The sequence below is a fragment of the Anopheles marshallii genome, chromosome 2 (genome assembly GCF_943734725.1).
Source record: "Anopheles marshallii chromosome 2, idAnoMarsDA_429_01, whole genome shotgun sequence".
Classification (NCBI taxonomy): domain Eukaryota; kingdom Metazoa; phylum Arthropoda; class Insecta; order Diptera; family Culicidae; genus Anopheles; species Anopheles marshallii.
This window is the reverse complement of record NC_071326.1, coordinates 68,772,561-68,799,528: the sequence shown is the minus strand read 5'-3', so window position 1 is coordinate 68,799,528 and position 26,968 is coordinate 68,772,561. Positions and strand designations below refer to the sequence as shown.

At 44.6% G+C, this 26,968-nt stretch overlaps 1 protein-coding gene across 2 annotated transcripts in view; it reads right to left on the bottom strand.

Moving 5' to 3' along the window:
* The window catches only part of LOC128708092 (heterogeneous nuclear ribonucleoprotein L), a 168,661-nt gene extending 148,757 nt beyond the window's left edge, over positions 1-19,904 (bottom strand). For both annotated transcript variants that reach the window (XM_053803051.1, XM_053803050.1), the window contains exon 1: positions 19,745-19,904. In XM_053803051.1, the coding sequence (XP_053659026.1) occupies positions 19,745-19,876 (132 nt within the window). In that variant the 5' untranslated portion in view covers positions 19,877-19,904. The remainder of the gene's footprint in view (positions 1-19,744) is intronic.
* Positions 19,905-26,968: the final 7,064 nt, after the last annotated feature.

Here is a 26,968-nt window from a genome sequence, read left to right as displayed (position 1 = left end):
ACGAATTTCTACGCCGACTGCTCAGCACACGTCGCGGCAAACCGACGAAACGACGGGGCCCAAAAACCGGGCCCCTGTCGCCGTGCGGACAACGGACCCGTCGGTGCGTTACCGTCGTCGATCGGGTCGGTCGCAAACAGAAATAGAATGCCGGCCTTCATTCCTTCGCTCGGCGCGAACGGTGACACATGCACGCACGTTTTATCCCGGTGGCCGAGAGCCGCGCTCGGCGAGAAGTGCCGAAAAATGTGCCTTTTTCCCTAGCAGCGTATAGACAGTGCGAAACAGTGCGACAGCGAACACAATCACAACGTGACACACACCGTTTAAATTTCGTTTTTCACGCACTTTTCACGGCCCGCGGTAGTGGCCGGGTTGATGGGGTGTGTTGTGCCCGCTCGGATGACGATGATGGGAATCGACTCCGTACAACGAACACCGCGCGCGTGTGTGCAGGGGTTCCCAAAATGGGAAATATGCCGCGAAGGGGGATAGTGCCCCGTCGGTAGCGAGCAACGACGACAGCCACGACAAACAACGACAATCTTTGATGAAATCGCTTGATGGTCGTTCTTCTTTCACGCGTTTGTTTTAATTAGATTGATTATAAATTTAGACAACGCTCGCACGGGCTGCACACACACACGCATATGTGAACAAGCCTGATGGACACGGTTCGTACCCGTCCGTATGGTGTTGTTACGCAAGGGATTAAACCCAAAAGAACGTACGGCAACAACGGTACACGGTGGTTGAGCTCTCGAGAACAGGGAACCCAACGAGGTTCTGCACTCGCATCGCATCAGGAATGAATTGAACGTGTGGTTCTTCTGTCTGGTGGACACATCGCCAGACCACAGCCGAACGATAATAATCTCCGACCCGTCCGCAGTGCGGAAACGGTGGCGTTGTTGATGGAGATAAACTACATTGTTGGTAGGTGCGACAGGCAACTAGCGGCAACAAACATGCCCATACAAGCCGAATCATCATAACAAATCCAAACAGTCCGAGACCGGGTATACATTGTAGTTTGACACGCATTCTTTCACCGGTTTCACGCGGTGAATTGCATGCATGGGTCTAGCTCGCAAAACCATGTCCACAATGGAAATAGCGTACCAGTTGCAGTATCTACGGTAGAGAGAAGAGTGATTTTGACAGTTGCGGAATAAAGTTAAGGGTTTCATCCATCTCGGGCGTAGTCTTGTTTCCTTTATATTTACCCTCCTCAGACGTCACAGGAGTGTTCACATTCGAATGTTGAACTGAACAACGCACATCATTTGATAACCGGACTCCATAGCCATTTTACTTGAAGATCGATGTTTCACACTTACCTGCAAAGAAAAATAAATAAAATTCATTAGTTTTTGTGAACAACCGAGATGATAAGTAATTTTGGAGTACAGTGGAGCTCTGTACAAATGGGATTTCCACACTAAATGCCATCAATCACACGAGGGAACAGTTTCGGTAATCAGGAATATTGATTTATTTCTACCTGATGTTGCTGATGTGAAAGTGTTGCTTCACCGGCATTGACCAGCCGAAAGTTCCAAGGGTACACTTCACCCTGCGCTAGGCAGAAGTCAGCTGTTTCCATCCTGTCAGATTCCACCACCAATTGCCAAAAACCAACACAACTGCTTCGACCAACAACCGCAACCCGCAGTGGAAAAATTCACTAAACTATAACCCACAAATACGAAGATTCTTCACTTAACCTCAGTAAATCTAGCTGTATGCTAGTATGCGCGATGAGGAGCTATCCATGCAGCTGAGCAGTTTCGGTCACTTGACAAACGGATGCGAAAAGGTTCTAATTAAGGCTCCAAAAATCCGTGCACACCACGCCAACTGGAGTCGAGCTCCCCAAAACCGTACACCGAGCCGATACAATGGCCGAATTCTACAAGGGCCGCAAGATCAAAACACGTCGCCGTCACCTGAAACCGTGTCACCTCGGATAAGAACTATTGCCAACTGTACAGCACACGGTACGCGATACGCGCGCGAGTGTACGCGAACGTTCAGGTCTAGTGCTTTTTTTCTCCTTGATTTTTAGTTTTTGTCAGCAAGCACCAGAACGCTGCCACGTAAATCGTACAGTGTCCAGCAAAGCAGGCACCACCACCATCCCCGTAAGCTCGGTGTGTTTTTTCACCACGGAAAGAAGACAACAAACTGTCGAAATATCGATTTTCCTGTTTTTTTAATTCCTCGCCATGGTCGCCACCAGTGGGATACCGTCCGTGGTCCGTTGAGTTGCATCGGGCAGAAAGGGGAACAGTGCAGCTAACGCGCTCTGGCGGACCCAACTGCAAGCCGTGTACGTTGACAGCCACGTGGTTGGCGTGCGCCTGCTAAGTGTCAGCGCATGCACATGACATATAGTGGGTATTTCTTCGTATAATAATTTACGGACAGGACAGCGGGGCAGACAAATGCGAGAAAGCATACAGCTACAGTAGGACGACGAGTTCCTGTCGGTTTAAAAACTATCTGTACCATAATAGGAGCTTCCGCTTCGGCGACCTGTTGTGTGGGGTTTATAGATGTTGGTCTAGTTGCTACCACCGATATGCTTCAATTTAATTAATGTTTAGACTACCATCCGGTGCACATTACGACCTTGGGCACCCACAAACCGTAAGAAGCTACCCATTCCGATCACGACGATCTAGCCATCCAACCGGGCTCAGAGTGGATCTTCTCTTTCTCCTCCCCCAGCACCACCAAACACGGTCAAGAAGTAAACGGCGTCGCCTGTATCGTCGACTGCGGTATGCTTCCTGCTCTTCTGCCGAGGTCATCCGGTCATTGATTGGATAGCCTAACCGCGGCCAGAAATTCATTATTGCACAACTTCGCCCCGTCCTGGCGACCTATGGCGATTCGTCGTTGTGGTTTGGAAGGAAAGGAAAAAAAAATGAAAACAGAAACCAACAAAACTACAAACCCACCGAGATCAGAATGGCCTGCCAACACGCAACGGTGCTGCAAACGGTGCGGAATTGGGTAGAGAGGAAGTGTATATAAATCCTGTCCAAGCTGGCACTAGATCATGGCTGCCACGACCGGTTTTCGCTTGGCCGCACCGATTCCGAATACCCTAGAGAGAGAGAGAGAGAGAGAGGGAAAGCGCTAGTACCCCTGGACCCACTCGGCTGGACAGTGGGAGCGCTCGTCTCTTTTCCGTACTCGCGGCTGCCGCACCGTCCGTGCCGCACGGTTGTCTTTCTTCCGCCAATGCGGAATACTTCACCAAACGGACAAGTCCACCTCGAAAAACAAACCGACGTGGACCTTGGTTCCTGCGAAACCAACCAACTTCATACTAGCGGACCAACTTGCCCGCACCGAGGATTTGTTTGGTTTTTTTTTTTGCCTTACAAGATCCGAGCTCCCCTGCCGGGAAGGTACACCACACGGTATCAGAACTTTCTACCTTTCCGGCGTGCCGGCCAGAGCGCAACCACTCGCAAAACCTTGAATAAGTTGACAGTGCGGGCGCTAGGGCGAATAAGTCGACCTCCGCGGATGCTGCCCCAGCAACATCGGGGAAACAGAGGGTGTGTGTGAGAGAGAGAGAAAAAACCTTACTGGGTGGAACTTTAATTGCGATTCATTGTTCCGTGCTTTGGATTATCGGGACTGCAAGAAGAAATCGACATTGCGTGGTTGAAGCGATTGAGGCGAAAGAGACGGGTTGAATACAACAACAAACCCAGAGCTCTTAACAGACACCTTTCGAACCGCGCACAAACGAAGCGATAAACGTTTATAGTCGACATAAAGTGAAGAAGTCACAATAAATAATCAATATGGTTGGTTATAAGATTATTGAAGTTTACCGTGGAGAATAAGGGGAAGAATCGTGAGACCTGGCACGACATCGACATCGTCAGAATGCGTTATGAATTGAAATCAATTGAGCAATTTGTGTGTCCTTAAACCTAAGGCGAACCCGACTGGAGCACTAGCGGCATATTCAAATATCTGAAACGCTTTTATTACTACATGAGTTGCGATGCCGACAAGAAAGCATCACATCAACTCCATCACCCACACAAACGATCTGATTTCCGTACATTATTTTTGCTCTGGTGCCCGAACATCGCCCCAACGGGGGAACGCTGTATGCGCGTTAGCGAAAGTCTTGAAGTAACTGCCCACGACCTGAGATCAAGATCTACGGTTTAGATCTACCAGGCGACTTCACCTCCGACAAGGAGAACGTAAGACGCAGTTGCGCGACCGGTAGAACAACTCTGTCCCGCGCTGCGTTGCGCTACGTTGCCCCAGCGGAGCCCAACAAACCTGTCCCCAGCCCTCTCGACGATCGTACGGCATAGATAGCGAAACAAGAAATCGACCCCGAAAAATGGACGTCCCACTGCCGGTGGACTGGAGCTAGCGAGCGTGTGCACACTACACCTCGTCGATCGATACGGGCTCTGGTGTGCAGCAGCACCATTTTAAATATGGCGATGGTGGCGATACACCATCACGAGCGCCGCCTGCTGGTCATATGATGTCCCGGTAGCTGCAAACCTTCCGATATGGGAATGGGCCAGTAGCGCAGCGCTGGAACAGAAACCCTCAAAAACCCCCAAACCCGGGCATACGCGCGCTGCATGACACAGATTGACACACGATAGGTGCGGGTATATATGTTGGTCAAGCTACTCGTCATCGTTTTGAGGCACGAGCCAATAAGAAAGCACGGCCGAGAATGCGGTCAGTAACGGGACGCCCATAAGCGATTAGGGTTGAAACTGAAAGTTCTTCACACGTGACGTGTGCTGAATATTAATTGATTGACCGAGAGCGAAGTGTTACTGTACAGCGGATAAACCATTTCTTGCGCCACGTTTGGTGTGTGATGTCCAAAACTCGCCTTCCAGTGTGGTTTATAGACGGGTACGGCGAATTCTAACCAAGTTCGGGATGGGAATGCAAATTAGATGCTTTAAAGTGAGGCAATATATTCTCGCCCCGTATCATCTGTATGCTGCGAATCAAACCAACAGCAAATCATTTTAAATGTCCTATTAGCAAGCTTACGGTAACCCAGATAAACGTAAGGTTCTTTCTGCAGCTAGATCAAACCCGTCTCTAGAGATGGGAAATTTAATTCGTTTCAAGCATTTAAATCCGAGGTAAAGAGTTAGAATGACTCTTAAACTCACTCTTGAAGATGTCAATAATTTGAAATAAGATCTCATGATTTAAATCGTGAGTTAACTCGCCATTCGATTCTTCGCGAGATTCAATTAACTCTTGTGGGAGTTAACTCGCGATTTAGTCACCGTAAAGGATTTAATGGCGAGTTACCTCCCAAAAGAGTTAACTCGCGATTTAAATCATGAGTCGATGTTAACGGTCGACGTGAAGAATCAAATCCCGAGTGCACTCCCACAAGATTCGTGAGTTGAAGCTCGCCGTGAAGAGTTAAATCTTAATTATTTTAAATGATTTAATTCTTTGTGAAAATGTTTAATCACAAAGAGTTATAAATGTTCTTCTTGGAGATTTGAATTAACTCACTTCCTAGAAAAATTTAAATCATTCATTCGTTCTGAATCATTGTGCACATCACTATTCCACTCCTCGGCGATCGGAACATAGGTGTGCGGCACTCGCGAACAGCTGCAAGAACATATTTTAATCATTTTTACGATCCAACCCTTCACAGATAGAGGGGGATGGGGATGCCAAAGCAAGGTACGGTACCAAGGGTATAAGAAAGGTTTACTTCATTATGGATATTTGAATTGGCAAGCCATATCACCGGAGCCTCTTCCTGCTATTCTTCAAACGCTTATCTCCATTTAATTGTTGCATTGTCGTTTTGAAAGTTTCTCTTTTTAAAGTTTCAGCTAAAGTAGAATACACCAACAAAGTGGACCAAATGAACGGAAACAAAATGTCAAACAAGAAAATAGAATAAAACATTCACATTCCAAACTATACATCGTCCACACACACACACACACACACACACACACACACACACACACACACACACACGAGAGATTCCAGAATACGTGCATCGGAATTGGCAGAAGAAAAAACAAACGAACGATCCTCGCTGAGAGCAACGTACGGGCATAAACTTTTCGCTCATTGCGCTTAACTTTCCGCTTGGGGAGATAGTTAGACGGGAGACCTGGATACATTTTGCATATATGCAAACGATGTTAGTTGTTGTGTTTTTCTTTTTTGTTTACACTTTATTTCATCTTTCCGCTTCGATGTATTTAACACCGTCACGAAGGAAGCGAGAATGGCAAAACCGGGATGGAAGGAATGAAATTATAAAACAGAAGATACTTCGTGCTAGTAACCTTCTGTGTGCCTAACTCACTTTAAAACGCGTTGAAAGATGTCAAGCGAACATTGAACAAAATTCATGTGCATAATTTTCTTTAAACTTCAACATTTTCTTTTCAAATTCTCTTCATTTGCACTTTGCTTCCTTTCACTGAATCCAATGAAATTAATTAACGAATTATTGCAACCAAATATCCCATAAATTGAGATTCCAAATGACTTGTCCATCCAAAGCAGGGAAGAGAAACTTTGTGGTAAGTATACGATTAAAAATTAGACGATAATGGCCGAAATCATACACTAAGCCAGTTTTTTTTTTGTATGCGTTTTGACGTTTCCAGGCTTATCCGCTTACAGTTCGCCATAAAATTGACGAGCTGTTTAACTTGACTAGGAAAACAGTATTAAATTCGTTTCCTGCTGAAAGCTTCGGTCAGCTGAGAGACAAATGTCAAAATTAAATATTTTGCTAGCTGGTCTGAACCAGGTTAAGCCAAGTTTCCCGTGTGCTACAAATGTAAGCAAAACACATTTTTACCGAAAACAGCTAAAAAAGATTTATTTTAATAATCAAATTTACACATTGTTCAAAATGAATTTAATGTTAAGTAAAGTTTCTACACTATCGTTCATTTTTCTCAAATTGCAGTTCTACAAAAATGATCCCGCATGTCAAAATGTAAGGTCCTTTAAGATTTGTACAGAATGATACATATTCCGGTAGTTGGATTAGTTGAAAGATACAGGTTGAAAGCTTAAGCTTTCTAACTTATAGTATGATCTGCCCCAATCTTAGCTTGTATTATTATACACATATCTGATGAGATGTCAAAAATAACTCTAGTTATACAACATGATCTACTAAAGTGTTGGAGTGGGATCTAAACACAATATAAAAAGTCTTTCATACAGCAGGAAACTTTTTCATTGAGGTAAGAATTGTTCATCCCTGGCCGTAAGGGGAATATTAGGAAAGCTGTTCTACTTAATTTGTATCACTGGCTACCTTTTTTATCAGGAATGAACCAACACCTTTAACAACAAAACACTAAAAAATCCTTTCTCATTTTCTTCCAATGACCAAACCGAAATTAAAGAAAAAACGCGCTGCGATAAAACATTAAAACTCCCAACCGCCATGTATTAAAGGATAGAGCTAGGTTAAACACGGTGCCCCGAGAGTTTGGCCACAAGAGCCATCCTTTTCTCGGCGTCACGTCGTACCCCGGGCCTCCACTAATGTCATTTTGATTAAAAAGTAGCGGCGCGAATGTACAACAGGCAGCAGCAGCATGCGAGTAAAACGGTGACGCGGCAGCTGCGGTGCAAATGAAAATTGTCTAACTTAATTCTTTCCCACTATGTGGTGGTGGTGGTGGTGGTGGTGGGGAGGGGGATGATTGTGAAGTCAGAAACCGGAACTGACATTTGCTGGAAGTCCCATTTTACCCCACGAGATAGTCATGTTGGTCACGCGGTTTTTGGCATGTCCCGGAAACAAAACGAAAGGACCGAAAAAAAAACCCCTCAAACCACCATTCGTCATCCGTTTCGCGATGGAAGACACAGATCTAAAATTTGAAACAAAAACAAAAAACTCATTGGGCGTTCTGAAATTAAATAAAATGACAACCCTTTCTTGGCAACGCACACACACACACCATCACAAGATAAAAAAAACCAAACCGTACTTTAGAGAACTGGGTGAAGAGTTAAAAAATTTCATTACCATTTCACCTAAAGCATTCATAAAAGCGACTCAACTCGCGGAAGGATATAAGACCGCAGCGGTAAAAAAAAAACAAAAGAGAAGCTAAACCGCCACCGAAAAAGGCAAAAGTTCGACAGCGTGTACCGCCGACGAGTTTTTGGACTAAATTAAATTTTTGATGCACTTCCAGAACCGATCCAGGACACACGCACACCCGGTGAAACGAACCGTAAGCGGGGTAGTGGCACGTGCAGGCCGGTTGCAGCAGAGTGGGCACACCAGAAGCAGAGCAAACTTCCGATTCCAAACCGCTGCGTTATAAGGTGGTTCTGGGCCAAAAATCTGCACGCCTCTCTAATTAGTACGCTGACGAGTTGGATGGCAATATTTTAAAAAACTTCAACGTGCAATTGGATGGTGAAAATTTTAAATAAGAAGTGAGTTATCAAAATTTTTTACATCTTAATTTAATCAAAATCTCATTTTGATTGGCTTCTTCATAGTGCAGTTTTTTTTAAATGCAATATTACAGCTACTGTTTATGTACGTACTTGAGGCACGACGAAGTTCTGAAACATGAGAAACACAAAGATGCCTATCTAGAACAAACCGTTCCAAGATTTATTCCAAAATCCTTCAGAGGCGCGTTGAATTAATGATAATTTTAATTATTACATAATCTATCCAGTTGCCGCCAACACAAGAATCAAAGCCATTCACCAATGTCAACCCATGCCTACAGAAGATAGGGTCGTCTAAGCAGCGAGTTAAAAACACCTCCCCAACTCCTGCTAGGCTGAAATACATCAAAACACCTCCAGTAGCGGCCGTGGACAGGAAGAATTCATCTTCATCGCGACGGCGAGCAAGAAAACTTTTCTCATTTATCCAGCGTGCGTTGTAGCAGAAAATAAGCGAAACGATGAAAAATAGACAAACCGCTTGGAAAACTGGGGAGAATTCTGCGACGAAATTCGCAGACCGGTCGTTGCAGTGGCAAAAGAAGGGATTGATTATGCAACATCTCGGAGGATGGATAAAGAATCTGGCCAGCCACAGCGCAGGCGGGCAAGCAAACTGTTGCTCAAAGTGTTATATTTTTGTGGTTTTTGCTTTTTGGTGGAGAATTGAGAATATTTATTTTATTTTATTTCATTCTAAAGCACAATCAACAGAGCAATCTATAATGGACAACTCATCATCATCGATGGTGTTTGGTCATTCAAGAAATAAATAAATAAATAACGAACTCCGATGCAGAACAGGTCAGTCGGTGGTAAATCAACCAAGTGTTGATTGGGAGCGAATAGTTCGCTGAATAATGGAAAAGCGAATATCGATGAGGTTCTCAGTTTCCTCGCTTCGGCGGTAAAAGAAAGCTTGGCACGACAAGTTCCCGCTGTTCTCTTAATGTCTACCAAGCATTGAATGTGATGTCTGCAGAACTTCCCTGGACGAAGCGTTGTTTGCTTTCTCGATGAATTATGCCTAGATTTGGCGCGGGCCCAGATCAGTTCCCCACAAAACCAATCACCGAGAAGACACACCGCTGGCCGGCTGCTTTTACGACACACATAAAATTCAAATCATCTCAATGCCATAATTTTTCACACCTCACCCATATTCGCACCCAGCCAGCGACCGAGTGACTGATGCAAAATTCACCCAAAATGCGTGCAACAACTCATCCAGCAGGTTGTTAACCCCTGCCCGACCAGTGCTGCCGGTTTGTTGAACTTCTGTGGTCTGGTTACAAATCCACCACTCACGATTAACACGTGCTTAGTAAAAGAACGCTTCTTCAATCGTTTTGCGATTTTTTCGTCTTTCAACACGTTGTCCCAAAACGGACCCCCAAACCTGGAGCATAAGAAAACCTGTTTAGCGTCCCACCTAACCGTTGTGACAGTTCAGGTGAAGAATTGCCAAAATCCAGACAGACAACCAAATGTGTTGAAACGACTTTCAAAACAAGACACCCGAGAGTAGGAAGCGATAATACAAGAAATTCTCGTTTAAAATAATGTATCCTCCGGGTTGCATGTTCCATTTGGAGCGCATCTTGCCGCGAATGGTGTAACTCTTTGCCCGCTTATCAGCCAAGACACGGTAATCCCTCACCAGATACTTCATTATCTGGCCGTGCGCGAATTGCTTATCGAACAAGAATGGCCCTTGAGCGATGGCTTGGTTGTTGAATCGTGGGGGGAACTAAAAGATAAGCCAGTCGTCGAGAGAAGTCCAGATAGATATTGCGGACCGCTCAGTAACAGCACACTTTAAGCAGGTGGAGCTCAAGTGGAGCCCGCTGGAGAGTGATAGTTCGCGAAGACTCAGCGCACTTATCAGCGTCATTTCAGTACGTTCGATTAAATAAGATGACGAAAGGGTAACGCTTCAAGTAGAGCTCCTATCGTGGAGTCGATTGCTTCCGCACAGAAGCGCGCACAAACCTAACCTCAAGACACTATATCGCAGCGAACATAAATTAGTACCCATTAGTACATTCCATGTTCGACACAGCATTTGGGACGATAATTTGCCCCAGTACGCGGGAATCTATTATCGTACTCCTTTCGCCCATAGGCACAAACGCCGCGCGCACCGGTTTGAAGTCAATACACGTAGATTGGGAGCTAATTTTAGCTTCAAGCAGCAGCTTAAGTCGCAGCTTAAGTTAAGTAAGTTAAGTGATCGCTTCCAATTGGTTGCGGTACCCGTGCGGTAGTTTGATCTGACGTTTGTGATGCTAGCGGCTGTCGGGTCGGTAAAAAGCAAGCAAATAACATCGAAGAATTGAACTTTACTAATCTTCTGTTTCTGATTTTCCCAGCCATATCAAAGGAAATCGATCAATGTTGGAGAGCCTCTTTTGAGTAACCCTAAACCGACAATGCGATGATGGTCTTCTAACACGCTTCATTTTAAGGTGGCAACGCAACGACATTAGACACAAGGCACAAGTCTCCATCGGTCCGTACATTACGATTTCACATTGCGCGGTTGCTAAACCGGCCACCGATCACACAGAAATCGTTCCAAACCACTCAACAAAAACTTCTTGCCACACACATTCCAGCACTGACTCAGCGCCGATATCGTTGGGGCGAAACTTCGAGTAGGCACAATTTATGTGCACTCATCTCCACTCAGTCCATTAGCGGGATACGGGCCGGTACAGTCGCGGAACACCGCGCCCGGACATGTTTGATGGTGGAAATCTTTGTTCGATAAATTAGTCCCAGTGGCGGTAGTTGGTATCATAACATATTTATAAGCATGATTCAAACAATATATTTCATTCGCCCATGTGCCCGGCCGCTGCTGGGCCAATGGTAGCTTACCACGAGCGTCTAATTTATGGACACCAAAAACGGGCATAGCGCCACTTATGGTGTTCCAGATGTTTGCAAAAGATTTACAAACAATCAGGATTTTGTCTGAAGTTTCGTTAGCTTATGTAACAGAAGATATTGGGAAATTCATCCGATTAGCCAGAGTAACAACTATCATTCTAGGCAAACAAACCAAAAGTAGTATGGCAACAATTCCTGACATAAATCATCGTAGACGACTTTTGCATATATGAGGCGCAATGTGAGACAAAGTCTTCGATAACACGCGGTATCCTACGTATACAGGACTGATGAGTATAAATCGAAGATGTCCTGGAAATGATAGCTCCAAAAAGGATGACAGCAAACCTCACTGGAAAATGATACAGTATGCTCAATTTCAAACAAAAATCCCAGGTCACTGTCGAGCCTCGAAGATCTCGAATAAACTCCTAACCTCTGTATCTTGTTTTGTCCAATATCCCAAAATAAATGTAACATCCCAGCTATCATTCCCTGAAGAGTTGATGTTAGAATGTGCCTCAGATTTTATATCATTCGCTTACAATGGATGGATTTACTAATGGATGTTTAGCCACATCAAAGAGAAAAAAAATCCATCAACACGACGAGATCTTTTAAATAATTCAGATATACCTTGCTTTTACTCCGAAAAAAACCATCTCCCACTTTATCTTTCAACCAACGCTCAACGACCACAAACGTAGCGCTTGGTCGTTTTTCACACACTGACCGCAAACATTGTCCGCCCAGCTATTCCAATAGCCCCAAGGTTTTTACAACTCCCACCGCTCCGTGCACGATTTGGACATTTTTCCACCCTTGAGGCTGAGAGATGGCGGTCACCCCCATTGCGAGCGAATTAGAAGACCTCCATTTATGGGTGTCGAAGATACCGAACGAAACGAGGAAACGTTTAACCTAGCGACATTCTAGCGACCAAGTGGCGTTTATTGGAGCATCTGGCCGGGAAGAACTCCACCCGCAAAAACCGCCGGTGAAAAAAAAAAGGTCCAAACGATCCAAAAGCCGAAATGAAATGAAATCCATATTTACTCGCACCATGCGCGTGTTCCTTCCTGCCTCTAAGCTTGCTGGGCTCACTAATGCTACCCAATCGAAAACCCATTTTTGGACAAACAAAACGTGTCAGCAATTTTCTCGCAAACGACCACAAACGGGAAAGTCGCATGCTGTGGAACAACATTCGATCGGTAGTATTGCCGCTGAATTGGAATTTGTTTCCGTGGAATGAAAATGAGGATTCGCTCATGTTTGTTTGCATACGGAGCGTATAAGTTTAAGAGGCTTCTACCATCACCACGAAACCGTTTGCCATTATTAATCATGCAAAATGGAGTGACATTACTTTCGCATCGATTCGCTTTAACATCGATGACACGTCGAGCTAAAATCGATCATTATTGAAAAGAGCGGCCGACTCTTAAGGGAATGAGGAACGTACACTTCGAGTGCTTATGGCTCCTCGATACGTACTACTTGATTGTCATCAAACTACTTGAATCGCATCATCAGCGGCGCTATTGTTTCGCAACCGCTGCTCTTCAAGCGCATGGTCTTGGCGTGGTTTAATGGTTGTAAGCCCGGCTCTAGATAGGATGGAACCGAAAGAACGCGTCCCGTCGAGACCGTTGAAGTGATCAACACGAACGAGCAAACGCATCCGCCAGCCCCAGTGATGCTGGAACGCCATAAGAGCCGTTCCATTACGCGATTGTTCTCTTCAGCCATATCGCGCTGTTTTCACCTTTCTCGACTTCACGACCACATTCGTCCACGCTCTTTGCGCGAGACCCAGCGTTCGGTCCAATCCTTGGACCGTGCGGCTGCATCGTTCCTGCAAAACCATACCATTGTCATTGCCTCGAAACGTCACGCATCGAAAAACAGGGTACGTTAAACGACCACCGCCCACGCCCTCCGCATCCACATCGGGGGCAAGTGTGGAATCCACTGTGTTCCTTTAATCCGTCACCGAGCGTCACCGACATACAGTGCGCCACGCTTGGTGACACGCTTCCATTTTGTGGTTTTTACATGTCGCTCCATGACATTGCACATTTCGGTCACAACACAAGACGACCGGTAAGAGGGCTCTCGCGGCGAACCGTTCACACAGCTACAAAGGACAATCATACTACTGGCGGGGTGGGCGACACGGCTGGCGCAACGAACCGTGCGACCGAAATGCAAGGTTCCGCTGGTGCGGGAGACACACACCAAGGGCGAAATCTAATACGACACCGCACATCACCTACTCGCGCACGGCCCAACATTGACACGATGACAATAGACCTTTTCTAGCCGAATTTGCCGGTTTTACGCACGCAAGAAGGCATCACACACAAACCACCGGGATCTCGGTGACGCTAGCTCGCGCACAAATCTGCCGGCACGTCTGCACGATTGCATCTCAGTTTGTGCCATCGGTTAGGTATCGCCGAAAATTTTGCTACACCATTCACACTGTAATATTTACCCAATAGAACTTCAAATTATAGTGAAATCTGCTGCTTGGAATACCATACAATTACAGGTGGCAGCTCTTATTTTTAACAATTTATTGGAACTACGGGTTCCGCCAACTAAGGGTTCCATAATTTTCAAATAGATGGCGCTAGAATGGTCAATGCTTGAAAAAGAGTCTAAAGTCCAACGAAAAAAATCATTGACTCCTTCCTTGGTTTCGGCAATGTGTCCGGTGGGATCAACTTTGGGTTGTTTATTATGAGTACGACTAACATCCGCAAGCATCACACCAGTTCTTTCCAACGTCATATTGAGAATTGTTTGGAGAATTGGTAGTGAGATTCTTCAGATATTCTTTCCTACCAGTTGTACTCATTGGAGATCATCTTTTTTCATTGTCTTTTCTAAAGATGCCCAAAACCTAGGTTAATATTTGAGATCTGGTATCTTGTCTGAAATTCTCTGAATTCTCTAAACTCCTACCAACTTTCCTGAGGTCCAATTCAACCAGATGTCTAAGAAGACACCAAGCAATACCAGGACATTATTTAATAGCACGGTCAGTACTACAAATGTTACCATCGGGCGAAACCAAAACGTTAAGCAACGAAACTTACCGATACACCCAACCCTTGTCTAAACCCATTGAAGTAACGCATTTTAAGGTCCTTTTCGTGCAATGTCTTTTCATGATGCATACATTGCAATGGAATTGAGACAGATACCGTCAAATGATGACGCTACCTAATAATGTAATTGGTTTGTCAGACAGACACGTGACGCTACGGGATAAAGCATTATGAAATGTTTGTCCGCTCTGCTAGGTTAGACAGGTTAAACAGAGTGTTAAACATCTGTTACACTATTGTTTACCCTGTGCTATTGTGCTTGTTCAAAACATTCTATCTATTCATGTTTATTTGTTTGTGAAACAGTACCCAACCAACAACCAACGCATTATACGGCATTTAAATTGCCTTGTTTTATTTGTTTAACCTTTACACAAAATCTCGGCATCGTGTTTCACTCACTTTCAGTTTCATCTTAACCGTTCCTTTTTGCGCACATCCCACTTCCTACTCGCTTGTTTCACTTCCCCTGCTTAAATCATATTCAGAATGATATTATTTTGCCGAATAGCGAGAGCACCGCCTGCATCTAGTGGCCAGCAATCGCCACCGCTTGATGGAGTTTTGTCCCCCGAAAAATGTTTGTGGCGAAGCAAAAATTAGCCCATTACAATGCTAATGCTCGGCGTGTTTCAAACCCTGACGGCCGCCAATACGCACACGCCACCAGAACCACTGCACACCATCGTCCCGATTGTTGCCATTCTCGGTGCGGTGAAATCAAAATATTAATGCCGGTGATAAAGAAAAAAAATACCAATGTAAAACCGGTTATGCCGAACCCAAAACCACCGTCCACTTTCTGCCACTACTGACCGAATTAAGCGTGAAGGTTCAATTTTCGAACCGGTGGAGAGCTGATGTCGTTTTCACTTTCGTACCAGCGCCCGAACCAAACGCGTTGATCCAGTGATCGAATTCCCAAATGGAACGGTGAGTTCGAAATTGGGAGTTGGGAGACGCAGTTACAACATAAAACAAAATTAAAACCCCGGAACCGGCCTTGCATCCTGGCCGGTGTAACCAAAAAAAAAATGTTCCATTCCACGTTTCCAATGAAACATGAGCGTTGGTTCTTGCGGTAGGTACAGTGATGACGACGATAATGATGAAGCAGTTATCCTTGAAGCATGAAGAATCGACTGATGCACGGTAGACTTTAAGCTTACGAGTTTTAAGCAAGCATGGACGCAAGAGTTCGAAAAGAATAATTACAGCATACAATCTTCTGCCACACCGGACGCACTTGGTTGTCTGCAATTTATCATTGCATTCGCTCCTCCTACCATCAGGGTTACACGTGAGGTGTAGCCAACCCTTCGTGTTGCGTAACGGGTGCACTTTCGTTGCATAAACGCTTCAGGGTGCAGCACATCGAGCAGTGCAACGAAACACACACACGAAGATTCGCGACAAGATAGTGAACCTCAAAAGCAAAAGTGAAATAACGGCTGGGCCGTGGCGAGTCATTAATGGATCAATTTCGTAAATAAAAGCTGCTCAACAAAGGTCACCAAAGAACAGTAGTGTAGAGCGTTTAAAAAATGCATCACCGTTGAATATTTCATACCGTTCGCTTCTAACGTCCGCTCGGTGAAAGTTCTCTGCTGCATCCATTACTTACACGTACCATCACCGATGGGAGCCTCCAAAGGCAGACAAAATGGCAATCCTTTTAAGAGGTGAACACAAAACGCTAACGGTTGCTCCTCGAACATCCATTCGTCTCCACCTTGACAGCCGAAATCTAAGGATTTTTACCGAATAAAACACAAGCTGGTGAAAACCATTTTCCAGCCAAAACACGAAAGTACACTTCTTGTACGGAAAGAAACGTGACCAATGTAAAACTGTGGTAAAAGGGAGTGCAAACAGCTTTGCATATAGTTTTTTTTAAATTCTTTGAATGATTTTCTAAGGTATATTGCTTTACTTTAATTAATTAAAAAAAAAAACATAGCTTATATTTAAAAGCATATTTTACACTAATTACCAATTAGGTGAGTAAAACAAAACATGATGATTTGTGTGGTGGGAGCAATTAGAGATACTTCATTATGACATGAACAAAAAGACAGCACAAATAATTAAATTTACAATACGAACAATAATGTTAAATTATCCTCAAACATAAGAAAAATCGATACCACTTTATTATATTATCTAAAACTTTGTTAAAAAATCCTCAAATATAGAAAAGGATTTCTGACATTTGCACATTTGTATATTTAAACCGTAGTGAATGGCCAGCAGATGGCCTTGTCAATTCCTTGTCACGGCCTTCTCAATTCACCTGTTGTTAATTTGACATGAATTAAATAATCTTTATTTTAATTAAATTTATTCCATCAATTGAACTGAAAGTTTCTCCTTCTTCTTCTTTATGGGCACAACAACCTCAAGAGGTCTAGGCTTTTGGCTTTCTGGGATTTGATTTACCCGTAACTGGATAGTCAGTCCTGCGTAGGGGGGATTGGTTCGGATGGGATTTTGGTCCAGTCCGTTCGTGTGAAGACCGGCGCCGCTACCATCATGCCACCGGCCAGCCCATGTTAATGCTTAACTACCGGTTATTCTAACCAAAACGTGAAATACTAGACATAACTGAGTGTCCCAACTGAGTGGCCCAACAGTCAAATCTTCATTTGAGAGAGGAAGTCCAGGTGAGATTCGAACCGAGACCAACTGTTTGTTCGACCTTAATGGTTGTACAAGATACCATAAGACAGCTTCCAGCTGAACGAATTAAATACCTACGTTGTTATATGAACAATCGAGAATGAACGAGAAATGAGGTATAACAATCGCAAATACTAAATATCCGTCGTAAACATTCTAATTTCATCTCGTACCAGCTTCATGCATACTGCCGCATACATTGTACATCTTTGGAAAAAGGAATTCAAATCCCTCAAACAGCTTCACCGACATGGAAAAACAATGTTCCACGTCCTCTAGTCGCTATAATCCCACTTAACAACTACATTAAATCCCTGCCACAACACATGCGTTCCGTAAAAACGTAAATCAATTTTCAACAAGTGTCACACCAGGTTGTTCAAATTCCATGCTACAAACTGGCCGTCCACGAAGAACGAGCCGAGAAATCGTCCCGTGGACCGGACGTGCCGTTCGCCATATGTGCCATACGCCGGCTTTCATCATAAATTTGTGCAGCGATGTTTTTATTGCGAAAAATTCACATTTCATATTGGTGCGCCATTTACTACAACAAAGCTAACGGGCTCTTCCTTCCCCCAAGCGCCACCCAATCCTTGCTGCAACCCGTGACCGAAGAAAGGAACAGAAGGAGAGATGTGTGGTAGTAAACATTTTTATTAGTGTCGCCACTAATTCTCAACCGGCACCAGCTTTTACTGCCCTGCGAAAGTGCGAACCGAAATGCACCCAAAACGCAACAGCCCTCCCCCCGGCAGGCAAATGGTAATCTTCGGCAACTTTTGCCAGTCGATAAAATGAAGACTCCATGCGGTGCGCGCATGGCGTTTGGCCATCCCGTGGTGAGCGCCATCCCGTCTGGCAATCGAATACAATCGCAATACGGCGGGGTATGGAGGTTTGCTGTTTTTAAGTCAACCGAAACCATTTTCCGCACCAAATGAAAAGTGGAAAAACTAGCAAGAATTAGGGAAATCGACCGATCGATGCCGACGCTGGGTGACCTATTTTTCTTCCCCTCTTTTTTGTGTGGGAAGATTTGATTAGAGTTTTCCTTCGGGGTTCCCTTTTGTTTTGATCCCTGCTTACTAAATTTCACCCTCGCGCAATGGAATCGGGTGGGATGATTTTCCCTTTTTTCCCCCAAAAGCGAATGAAACATTCAATCAATGAAACCCCGACACAAGAACGAATTGTTAACAATATTCCGGTAAGTCACACATACAGATAGAAGAGTGGAAATTGTGCTCAAAATTGTGTTCATATTAGTTATGATGAGGGTGGTAAGAGGGGGGGAAAATCTGTACGCAAATAAAACCCTTCGTAAGGAAATGAGGAAATACCAAGTATCGCTTTCCTTCTCATTCGCAAGTCGTTTTTATGAATGAAAGGTTTAAACAACGCACACTGGTAGACGAACGAAATCAATCATACAGTGATGACGTTTGATGCCTAAGGTTGCGACGCAATATTGGAAACCAAAAAGCCAACGTAAATTTTCCAAACATTACTCCAATTGTTACATCCAATTGTCTCAAAATAATAAATTAATAAGATAAGTCCGGTCAATGAACCTAAAGCTACATAGCTCCAAAATACAGTGACGGTCTGTGAATTGGGAGCACTGTGTAATTTGATTTTTTTTTTTCAATATCATGTGGTTCATTTTGAATATCTACAAACTCAGTGAGGTTTATTTCGGTGACTGCTTACAACAAAACGATTTCTTCTGGACTTAACGACCCGCCAAGACTTGCCTGTCTTTTATAGCTTCTATGGTATCTAAAATCTAGTTTTAGATCAGTTTATCTAAAATCTAAATCTAACAAAGAAAATTTACATGTAAGTTATAGTTTAAGTTCAATTAAATAGTTACTAGACTACTGCCATAACAAACCAATCGTTAAACGGCAAAACGAATCATTTTTCTAAATTATTTGACAAGTTTAGTTCTTGTTCTCATATTCCAGAAATGTAAACAAACTTAAAACCTACAAACTCAGAACAAGCTACCACGCGGCCAAGTAATCAATCCTTATTACGGAAGATCACTTCGAAAGCGACGTTGGACCAATTCTTTTATGTAGGGATGAGAAATGTTCAAAATATTACACCAATCTTCAAGAGACCTGGAGCTGACGAAATATTTCTGAGATCCTGATGATCCAGAATACCCATTTCGTAGTCTAAAGGAATGACTCCGTCATACACTAATGGCCCTAGAACGCAAAGAATTGACTTTGCTATGCAAATGTGATCCCGGATCATATGACCATTTGATATCATTTTGATTCATATAACCACTTCAAACTTGTCATCACTATTGTCGACGCCACGATTATCGACCTACAGGGCCACACCATGCGCATCAAAAGATCATTACTCCATCTCATTGCGTTGTGTTAACAAGTGACCCTATTCTAACGACCATCACTGTACCTTGCATATCTTGTGGAATTTGATACCGCACCCCTAGTACTGGCACTGTGGAATTTCCGATATTTCTAAAACCAAATACTAAAACATGCGGCCCAACTTACCCGACTATTGAGCGGCACCTCGCTCATCTCCTGGCCGGTACAGAGACGCTTGTTGTGCGGCCCATCCTGGCCACCGCCACCGCCGCCGCCGCCGCCCGCGGCACTGCCACCGTTGAATGACGCCATGATCATTACACCGGCACCGGGGGGATGTTGCTGCTGTGTGAACGCGATCGTTGTGCGGGTCGTGTAGCCTGCGCGGCTCCTGGGCTAGTGTTGTTCCTCTGCTTTAGGCGCACTCACACACACACACACAGACACAAGGCTGGTGCTTGCTTCGCTGTTTTCGCGGCAAAGGGTTTTTGGTTCACGGGCCAGCAAATTGGTAGGCGCAACCCGGATTTGTTGTGATTTTCTTTTTAATGTGTGTTTTTTTTTTTTGTTTATTTTGCTGTTACTCCAAAGAGTTTAGTGGTGTCAGTCGAACAGGGTGTGAGGGTGTGTTTTTTTTATTATTATTATTTTTGTTCAGACAGACGGACAGAAGGAAATGGAGAGAGTGAGAGTGAGAGACAGAGAGATCGTGTGTTTCGTGTAGTTCGTGTGGGTATGTGGTAACAAATGGCGCGTACCGACTCTGCTGCTGATCACGACCACACCACCGGGTTTGGGGGGTGGGGAGGGGAGGAACTTGTGGAAAACTGGAGATCTTGGAAACTCGGCGAGCTGTGAATTACTCCACACACATACGCGCGCGCACACACACTGTTGGAATGCCGCCCTCTGGGCAGGGATGGGCAACTTTTTTTTCTTCTTTTGGCGGGGTTGGGGGACTCAGCGGAAGAATGCAAGCTTGCTACTGCTTCTTCGCTTGCGATTACACACACGGCGATTGCACAGCTAACGCACACTTTACGCACCCTCTCACTCAATCACAATGCACGCATACGCACGGGGGCTTCCAGAACACGCACCACCAGACGCGGATCTTATTGGGGCCACGGGGAGATATTTTTTGATATCGCGCCAAACAACACTTTTAGAAAACACCTTTCCTTTTGCATGCACACTAGAAATGGGAGAAAGAACAGAGAATTAAACCACCAGCTTCGGATAAACTGTACAGCCTACTAGCGCTTGGTCTTTGCAGACCGTTTCAATAATCGAAATGCTTGCTTTGATCCGTTCATTTTCCTCTCTAATTGTTTTTCACTCAAAAGCTTCGTTTCACACCTGGGAGTGGGTGGAAACTTTCGAATAGATTCACTTATAATTCGCCCCGTTCAATACCCTCTTATTTATTTATGTAATTGTCTTTAGCTTCATTCATCTAAACTGGGCTGACATAAGTGAAACCGAGAGGCAACCGATGCGCAACACAGACACACTACTCACAGTCGGTGATTTTTCACGGTAGTCAAGGAAATGTTTGCTCACTTCTCATCGCTCACCGTCAATAAATAGCATCCCCATTGAAGGATTGTGCCGCAAGCGAACAACACACCATCGCCACAATCGGAAATCGGAATGCACAACTTCACCCAATTCAATATGCTCACCGAGTGCCGGGCCCTCTGTTTAGCTTCACCACCAGCAGGAGAAAAAAAACCAACCGGAAATGTCAAAAATGTCCAAAATGGGAAGGAACTGTCAAAAACGGGTCCTTTCACCACCGGCAACCACACAGCATGCCGCCCGAGCGGACAGCACGAGGAGCGTCAAGTTGTCAAAAATTCCATCCAATTGTCCCACACAACAGCCATGGCACACTACTACTACTACCGTGGGAAACATTGCGTGCAGGAAAAGACACACATCCATGGAAATTGAATTCTCACCGCAACTCACACAACGAAACCGTTTTGCTACGATCGAGGGAGGGGGAGGGGGGGGGGGGGGGGGGGGAATCCTGCTTTCTCTGTTGTGTGGTGCAAAGTGAAAGGCTGCCTCCAGTGGAAGGAAAGTCAAGGCCCAAATATGGTGGAAATGTGCACTAGTCCCCATTATCAATGAACGAGCGAGAAAATGGACGTTACGTATTGTACCGGCGGGGACACCACGAACCACGCTGCGTTCCTATACACACACAATCACACAAGAACCGTAAGGACGCGTGTTTCGATGTGTACGAAAAAGACACTTTTCCAGCGTCGGGTTGACGAATGAAACGAATGAAAGCAAACAGCATTGGGAGCGAAAGAGAAATAAAGAGTGGGCTTCGCTGGAGGCATTTTGTCTGGTTAGAAAACAGCGACCGCTTTCCCAACCCCGGCGTTTTCTCTGTCGCTTCCATGCTCCCCCTCGCTAAAGCGCTCTCTTTCTTTCCGGTTATCGGCGGCCAAAAAGCTTTTCGCTACGCACAGCCAACCATTTGCAAACGGCGATGCTGGGAAGGAAAATGTCGGCAGCTACACCACAGTAACAACAACAACGCAAATCACCCCAACTCCTCAGCCGGTTGCCATGACAGCTATCGTGCAAAGGGCAACGCAACCGATATTAAACGTCATACGGTGGAGCGAACGAACGAGGAAAAAAACACCCAAACAGAAGTCAAGGTTCAACGAGAAGGTTTCCTTGCTTAGGGGAAGGGATCGCTGAAAAACGATGGAAAAGCTGAGTGAAATTCAAATGCCAAAATGTCTCCATATTTCAATTGTGTTCCCCATCATGATGCAGGGTTTCACGGGCAATTTTGGTGTATCAACAGCGTTTTTCCTTTTTTTATGGACTTCTGTCCATGTAATGTGTAATGTCCATGTAATTCCCTGTCTGTCTGTAATGGAAATTTATGCATTGTTTCACCTAGGATTATAGTGGATATCTTCTTTTTTCATGCAGAACGGCCAGTCCGTATTGCTTATAAATATTGGTAACTTAATCTAAGATACAATTCACAATCGTTTTATAACATTTTCTTCCCTAAACAGTTAAAGGGCACCTTATCCTGGGTATATTCGGACGAACATACATAACGCCACCAAACAACAGGGGTGACCTTAAATTGCAGCAGCATTTAAAGCTGAAAATTGAAAGCTAAGTGATATTTTCATTCTCCCTGCAGATTGAAGCAATTGGCCGAACAGTGAAGAATTCTCTGGACAAAAATGTACTGCTATATTTTGTCAGTCAACACTAGTAACTGTTTTCACATTAAATAACACATAAGCGTTTTCGAGCGCAACTGGATGCTCACGAGCGACGCATGCGTCATACGAGGCGTAGTTTGAAAACCCCTGAATTAAACCTATTGGAATGTTATTATAAAGTATTATAAATGATTAAAACATTCTTTGTAACTTGCTCAAACAATTGGCGAACATAAAAATGATTAAAAAAAACTATTGAAATAGTACGACACGAAAATGTAATCCGTATGCATGAGTGTTGAAATAGCCCTTTACAGAAATGGTCTTGACATACTAAACTTGAAAACCCTGTAGAAATAGGATCTTTTAGTTGCGGTGCGTGTTGAAATAGAACGTGATCTAAAGGAAATGCATATACGTTTCAATGGAAAAAACAAATCGAACGTTGAAAAAACCTTAAATCAAAATTGAAAAGAAATTTAAAAATGGCCTATAAAAGGCACTTAACCCTGTAAGTAAACGAATTAGTCTAACTTCACCATCGAATGATAAAATGAAAATTATAACCTTAAATAAAGAAATATTGACAATAGTAGAGAAGTTTTACTACGGCCACTGAACTCATCATTGTGCTTAATGATAATTCGTAACATAAGAGGCTCTTACACACACCCATACACGCACGTGAGAGAAAATGAAAAAAAATACATGCTCGCACCCCCTTCAGGAAAGAAAAACTTAATTACGTACGCCAGTGCCTAATCAACTATCGAAACACAGGGTGGAAAAGATACCGATACAACCGTGTGTGATTGTATGTAGCCGTGTGTGTATGTGTGTTTGTCTATGAGAGAAACGGCGTTCAAATCATTTTCGTCCCATTTCCAGTTTCAACATTCCGCTTGGGCATGAATTAACATGTCTTGGGCTTTCCTTCCTTTTTTCCGGTTGCACAAGCAGCGCTTTTTGCGTACATGCGCGTTTCTGCGGCGATTCGTGTGTACGTGCGCGCACAATTGTGTAAGTTTGTGTGGGTGTATGTGGGTATGCGTTCGAAGGGGTTCGTATGTTTACATCGTCTGCAGCCGGGGTTGATGTACGGTGGGTGGTGAATATAATCCACCATCTCCACCTTCTCCTTCCTCCCTTTCTGTACGCATAAAATTGTAACATTACCGTGTAAAACGAAAAAAAAGCAAACCATGCTTTATTCGAAAGCGAATGGAAAGCAGCCACACAATAAAGGCTCTCGCACACACGCACAAAGCAACGCGTAGTGAGAAAAACAACTCACCAAATTAATAAAAAAATAAATTGGGAAAAAACACACACACACACACGGGAAGGAAAAAAATGCGTTTTCCTTCCAACAAACAATCGATATGAGCATAAAGAGACAAAAACGCACTTTTTATGCTGTTGCGAGTGCTCCACGAGCGCCGGTGAGAGGTGAGAGTTTTGCAAACTAACAACACAACAACAACAGTTTGACAATTCGGTCTCACTCACAAACAAGTGGGTGCATGCGTGTGGTTGTACGCTAGTGCTACGTTACGCACACACTCAGCAAAGCACGATGTCAAACGCGGTTCTATTGTTTCACTACAAATTGTCCTCCGGGCGACCTCGAGACATGTGTCTCTCAGTAAGGCGCGAGATTGTGACCGTCATTTCACTCTCCCGTTCCACGAGACGCACTGTGTCTCAATCAAACGCAGCGTCAGTTGGGAAAACAAGTAGTGCTGTACTTATCATGGTGATTTTCCGTCCCGCTTCTTACGGGGGATTCTCCACAAACTGCACGCATTAGATAGAGAGAACAAACGCACATGCATCGTACATTACGCTAAACAACGCTTCACACGGCTTATTACTCTTGTTGGAGAAAAAAAACAACGGTAACAAAAGTTTTCTCCACTCACTTATAGTTCAACGCAACACACGCACACAGCACTTGTAAACGCCGAACGTAAACCAGGTGTCTGCGATGTGCAAATGATAGCTTTATACACACACACACCCGTACACCCCTCGATCTGGAGCCTACTACCATTATCTATTCACTTTACGCCGTCTTCTTTCCACTTACTGACAAGTGAGCATTGCGAGTGATCGCAGACTATTCGAACCGAACAGAAGGAGAGAGAGAGAACGAAAGAGAGAGGGGAAGAGAAAAAAAAGTACTAGCGAACAACGAACGATATTTGCCGTACGGTTTTATTTTATTCGCACTGCTCTATTCACGCTTCGCCAAACCGAATGCGTGCAAACGGAAGCTTCTCCAAGGAAAATAAGAAGAAAACAAATCTTCTGCCCTTGGCGCGCTATTTCTAGCACTCTTTGCCAATATGTACGTTAACAATGCCGCGTTCTATCGGTTGTAATCGATTAAAAACATCTACCCAATCATCAACAAACGACACACAACATCAACTACTCGGCACAGTACTCAAGCCGCTTGCCATTTGCTATGTTTTGACCTGATGCGCTGAAAAAAAAGATCAATAATAGCACAGTGTACTAAAGCCACTACTACCGCCGCAACACAACAGTGTGCGGGACGGCAAACAGGAGCTGTCAAAATGGAGTGCGGTGTCTGTCAGCGGGCAAAGTAAACAACGCGCTACAACACCACAGTGTTTGGGGCGAAATGCACACACCTCAAAGGGCTTTCCGATTTGTTTACCGTATCGACACATCGCTGGCAGTGGGCTATGCCTCCGGAAGCATAACTTCACTACCTGCTACCAGATGAGGAACGTGGGAGCAATAGGGCACAAATAGACAGCACCAGGAGCACCAGAAGACAGATGGAACGAGGAGCCTTCTGGTTCTTATCCTTCGCTGCAAGAGGGCGTCTCCATCAGACACTAATTGATTAACGAGTGTTCTTCTGCGTAACTAGAAGCTACTTGCTGTTGCCTACAAGACACAGAAAGTGAGGTAAAGATCTCACTACAGAATGGAAGTTTGTGGGGTTTATCTCACAGGACTACTAAGACGCACACGGCAGAGAGCAAAGCAAAGGCTCTATTGTGTTGACTTCCATGTTTCCAGATCTAGCTACCAGTTCCATTATCACCAGGAAACTCACGCGGCCTACGATGATTAGTTAAGTGACAATCAAAAGAAAACGCGCACAAAAGCAATCGGCGTACCAGAAGCCGAACAATGAAGGGCAGGCATCTCTTGGCGAACCATTAGCGGCTACCATTCTTCCGTGTTTGGTATTATCCATCCCGGGCGGCAATCGAACCTATTTGCCGGTGGGGGATAGGGAGATACAGAAAACACAAGAGCGCGCGCGCACGCACACCAGCAAAAAGGGCACGGGGTTCACAGCCATTCCCACCAAAAACTGCTGCGTGTGTGTCGGCCCCTGTATATCGAACGCAACATCAGCGAGAACTGAACTGGGGGGACGACGACGCCATCCACCTTCCCAATGTCCTCTCCGTCAGTCCTCCCTACGCACACACATTCACGGCAAGATGGTTCTATCGATCGTTCCCGTATTCCGGAATTCCAAGACGGCTCCGGGGGCTCCAAAGATTCAACTCCATCGTGATTGTTCCAAAACACATTGGGGGGAAACACTCTTTTCACCTGATCGCGGAGAATACCCGTGAAAGGTCGAAGGTGAGCCAGTAGACCGTTTTTTTATTTCTATTCGATTTTGTTTGTTTGTAGAAGCACGCGCAAACGGAGGCACAAAATCTTGTTACTCCAAAACGAGCTGGTCGAAGAGTCTTCTTTCGGTGGGCGAGCGAACCGGCTGTGAGACGGCAGGCGAATGAGCAGGCGAAAGGAAACGCATCAAACACAATCCGAGTACACCTTTTTTTTCTTTAGGAAGTTATGCTTTTGTCTATGTGCTCCAATTTCCAATTGCCAGCCCTTTTTTACTGCTGTCCACACGCACACTTCACATAACTTTAGAGGATTTTCCCCTGTTGGGTTTGTTTTCAATAGGTACAAAATGGCATTTAGCGATCGGGTTCGATGTAGCCGCTGCACTTGGACGCACTGTTCGTAGCAGAATGTTGTTCCACTCACTATCATGCGGGCATATTGGGGAGGGGGGCAACAATGGTGGATTAGGAAGCTGTGAATAAAGCCAGGTGAAACTGCCTAACATACACTTCTCGGTGAAGATACGTGAAGAAAACACGGGCTGAATGCTCACGACACTTCT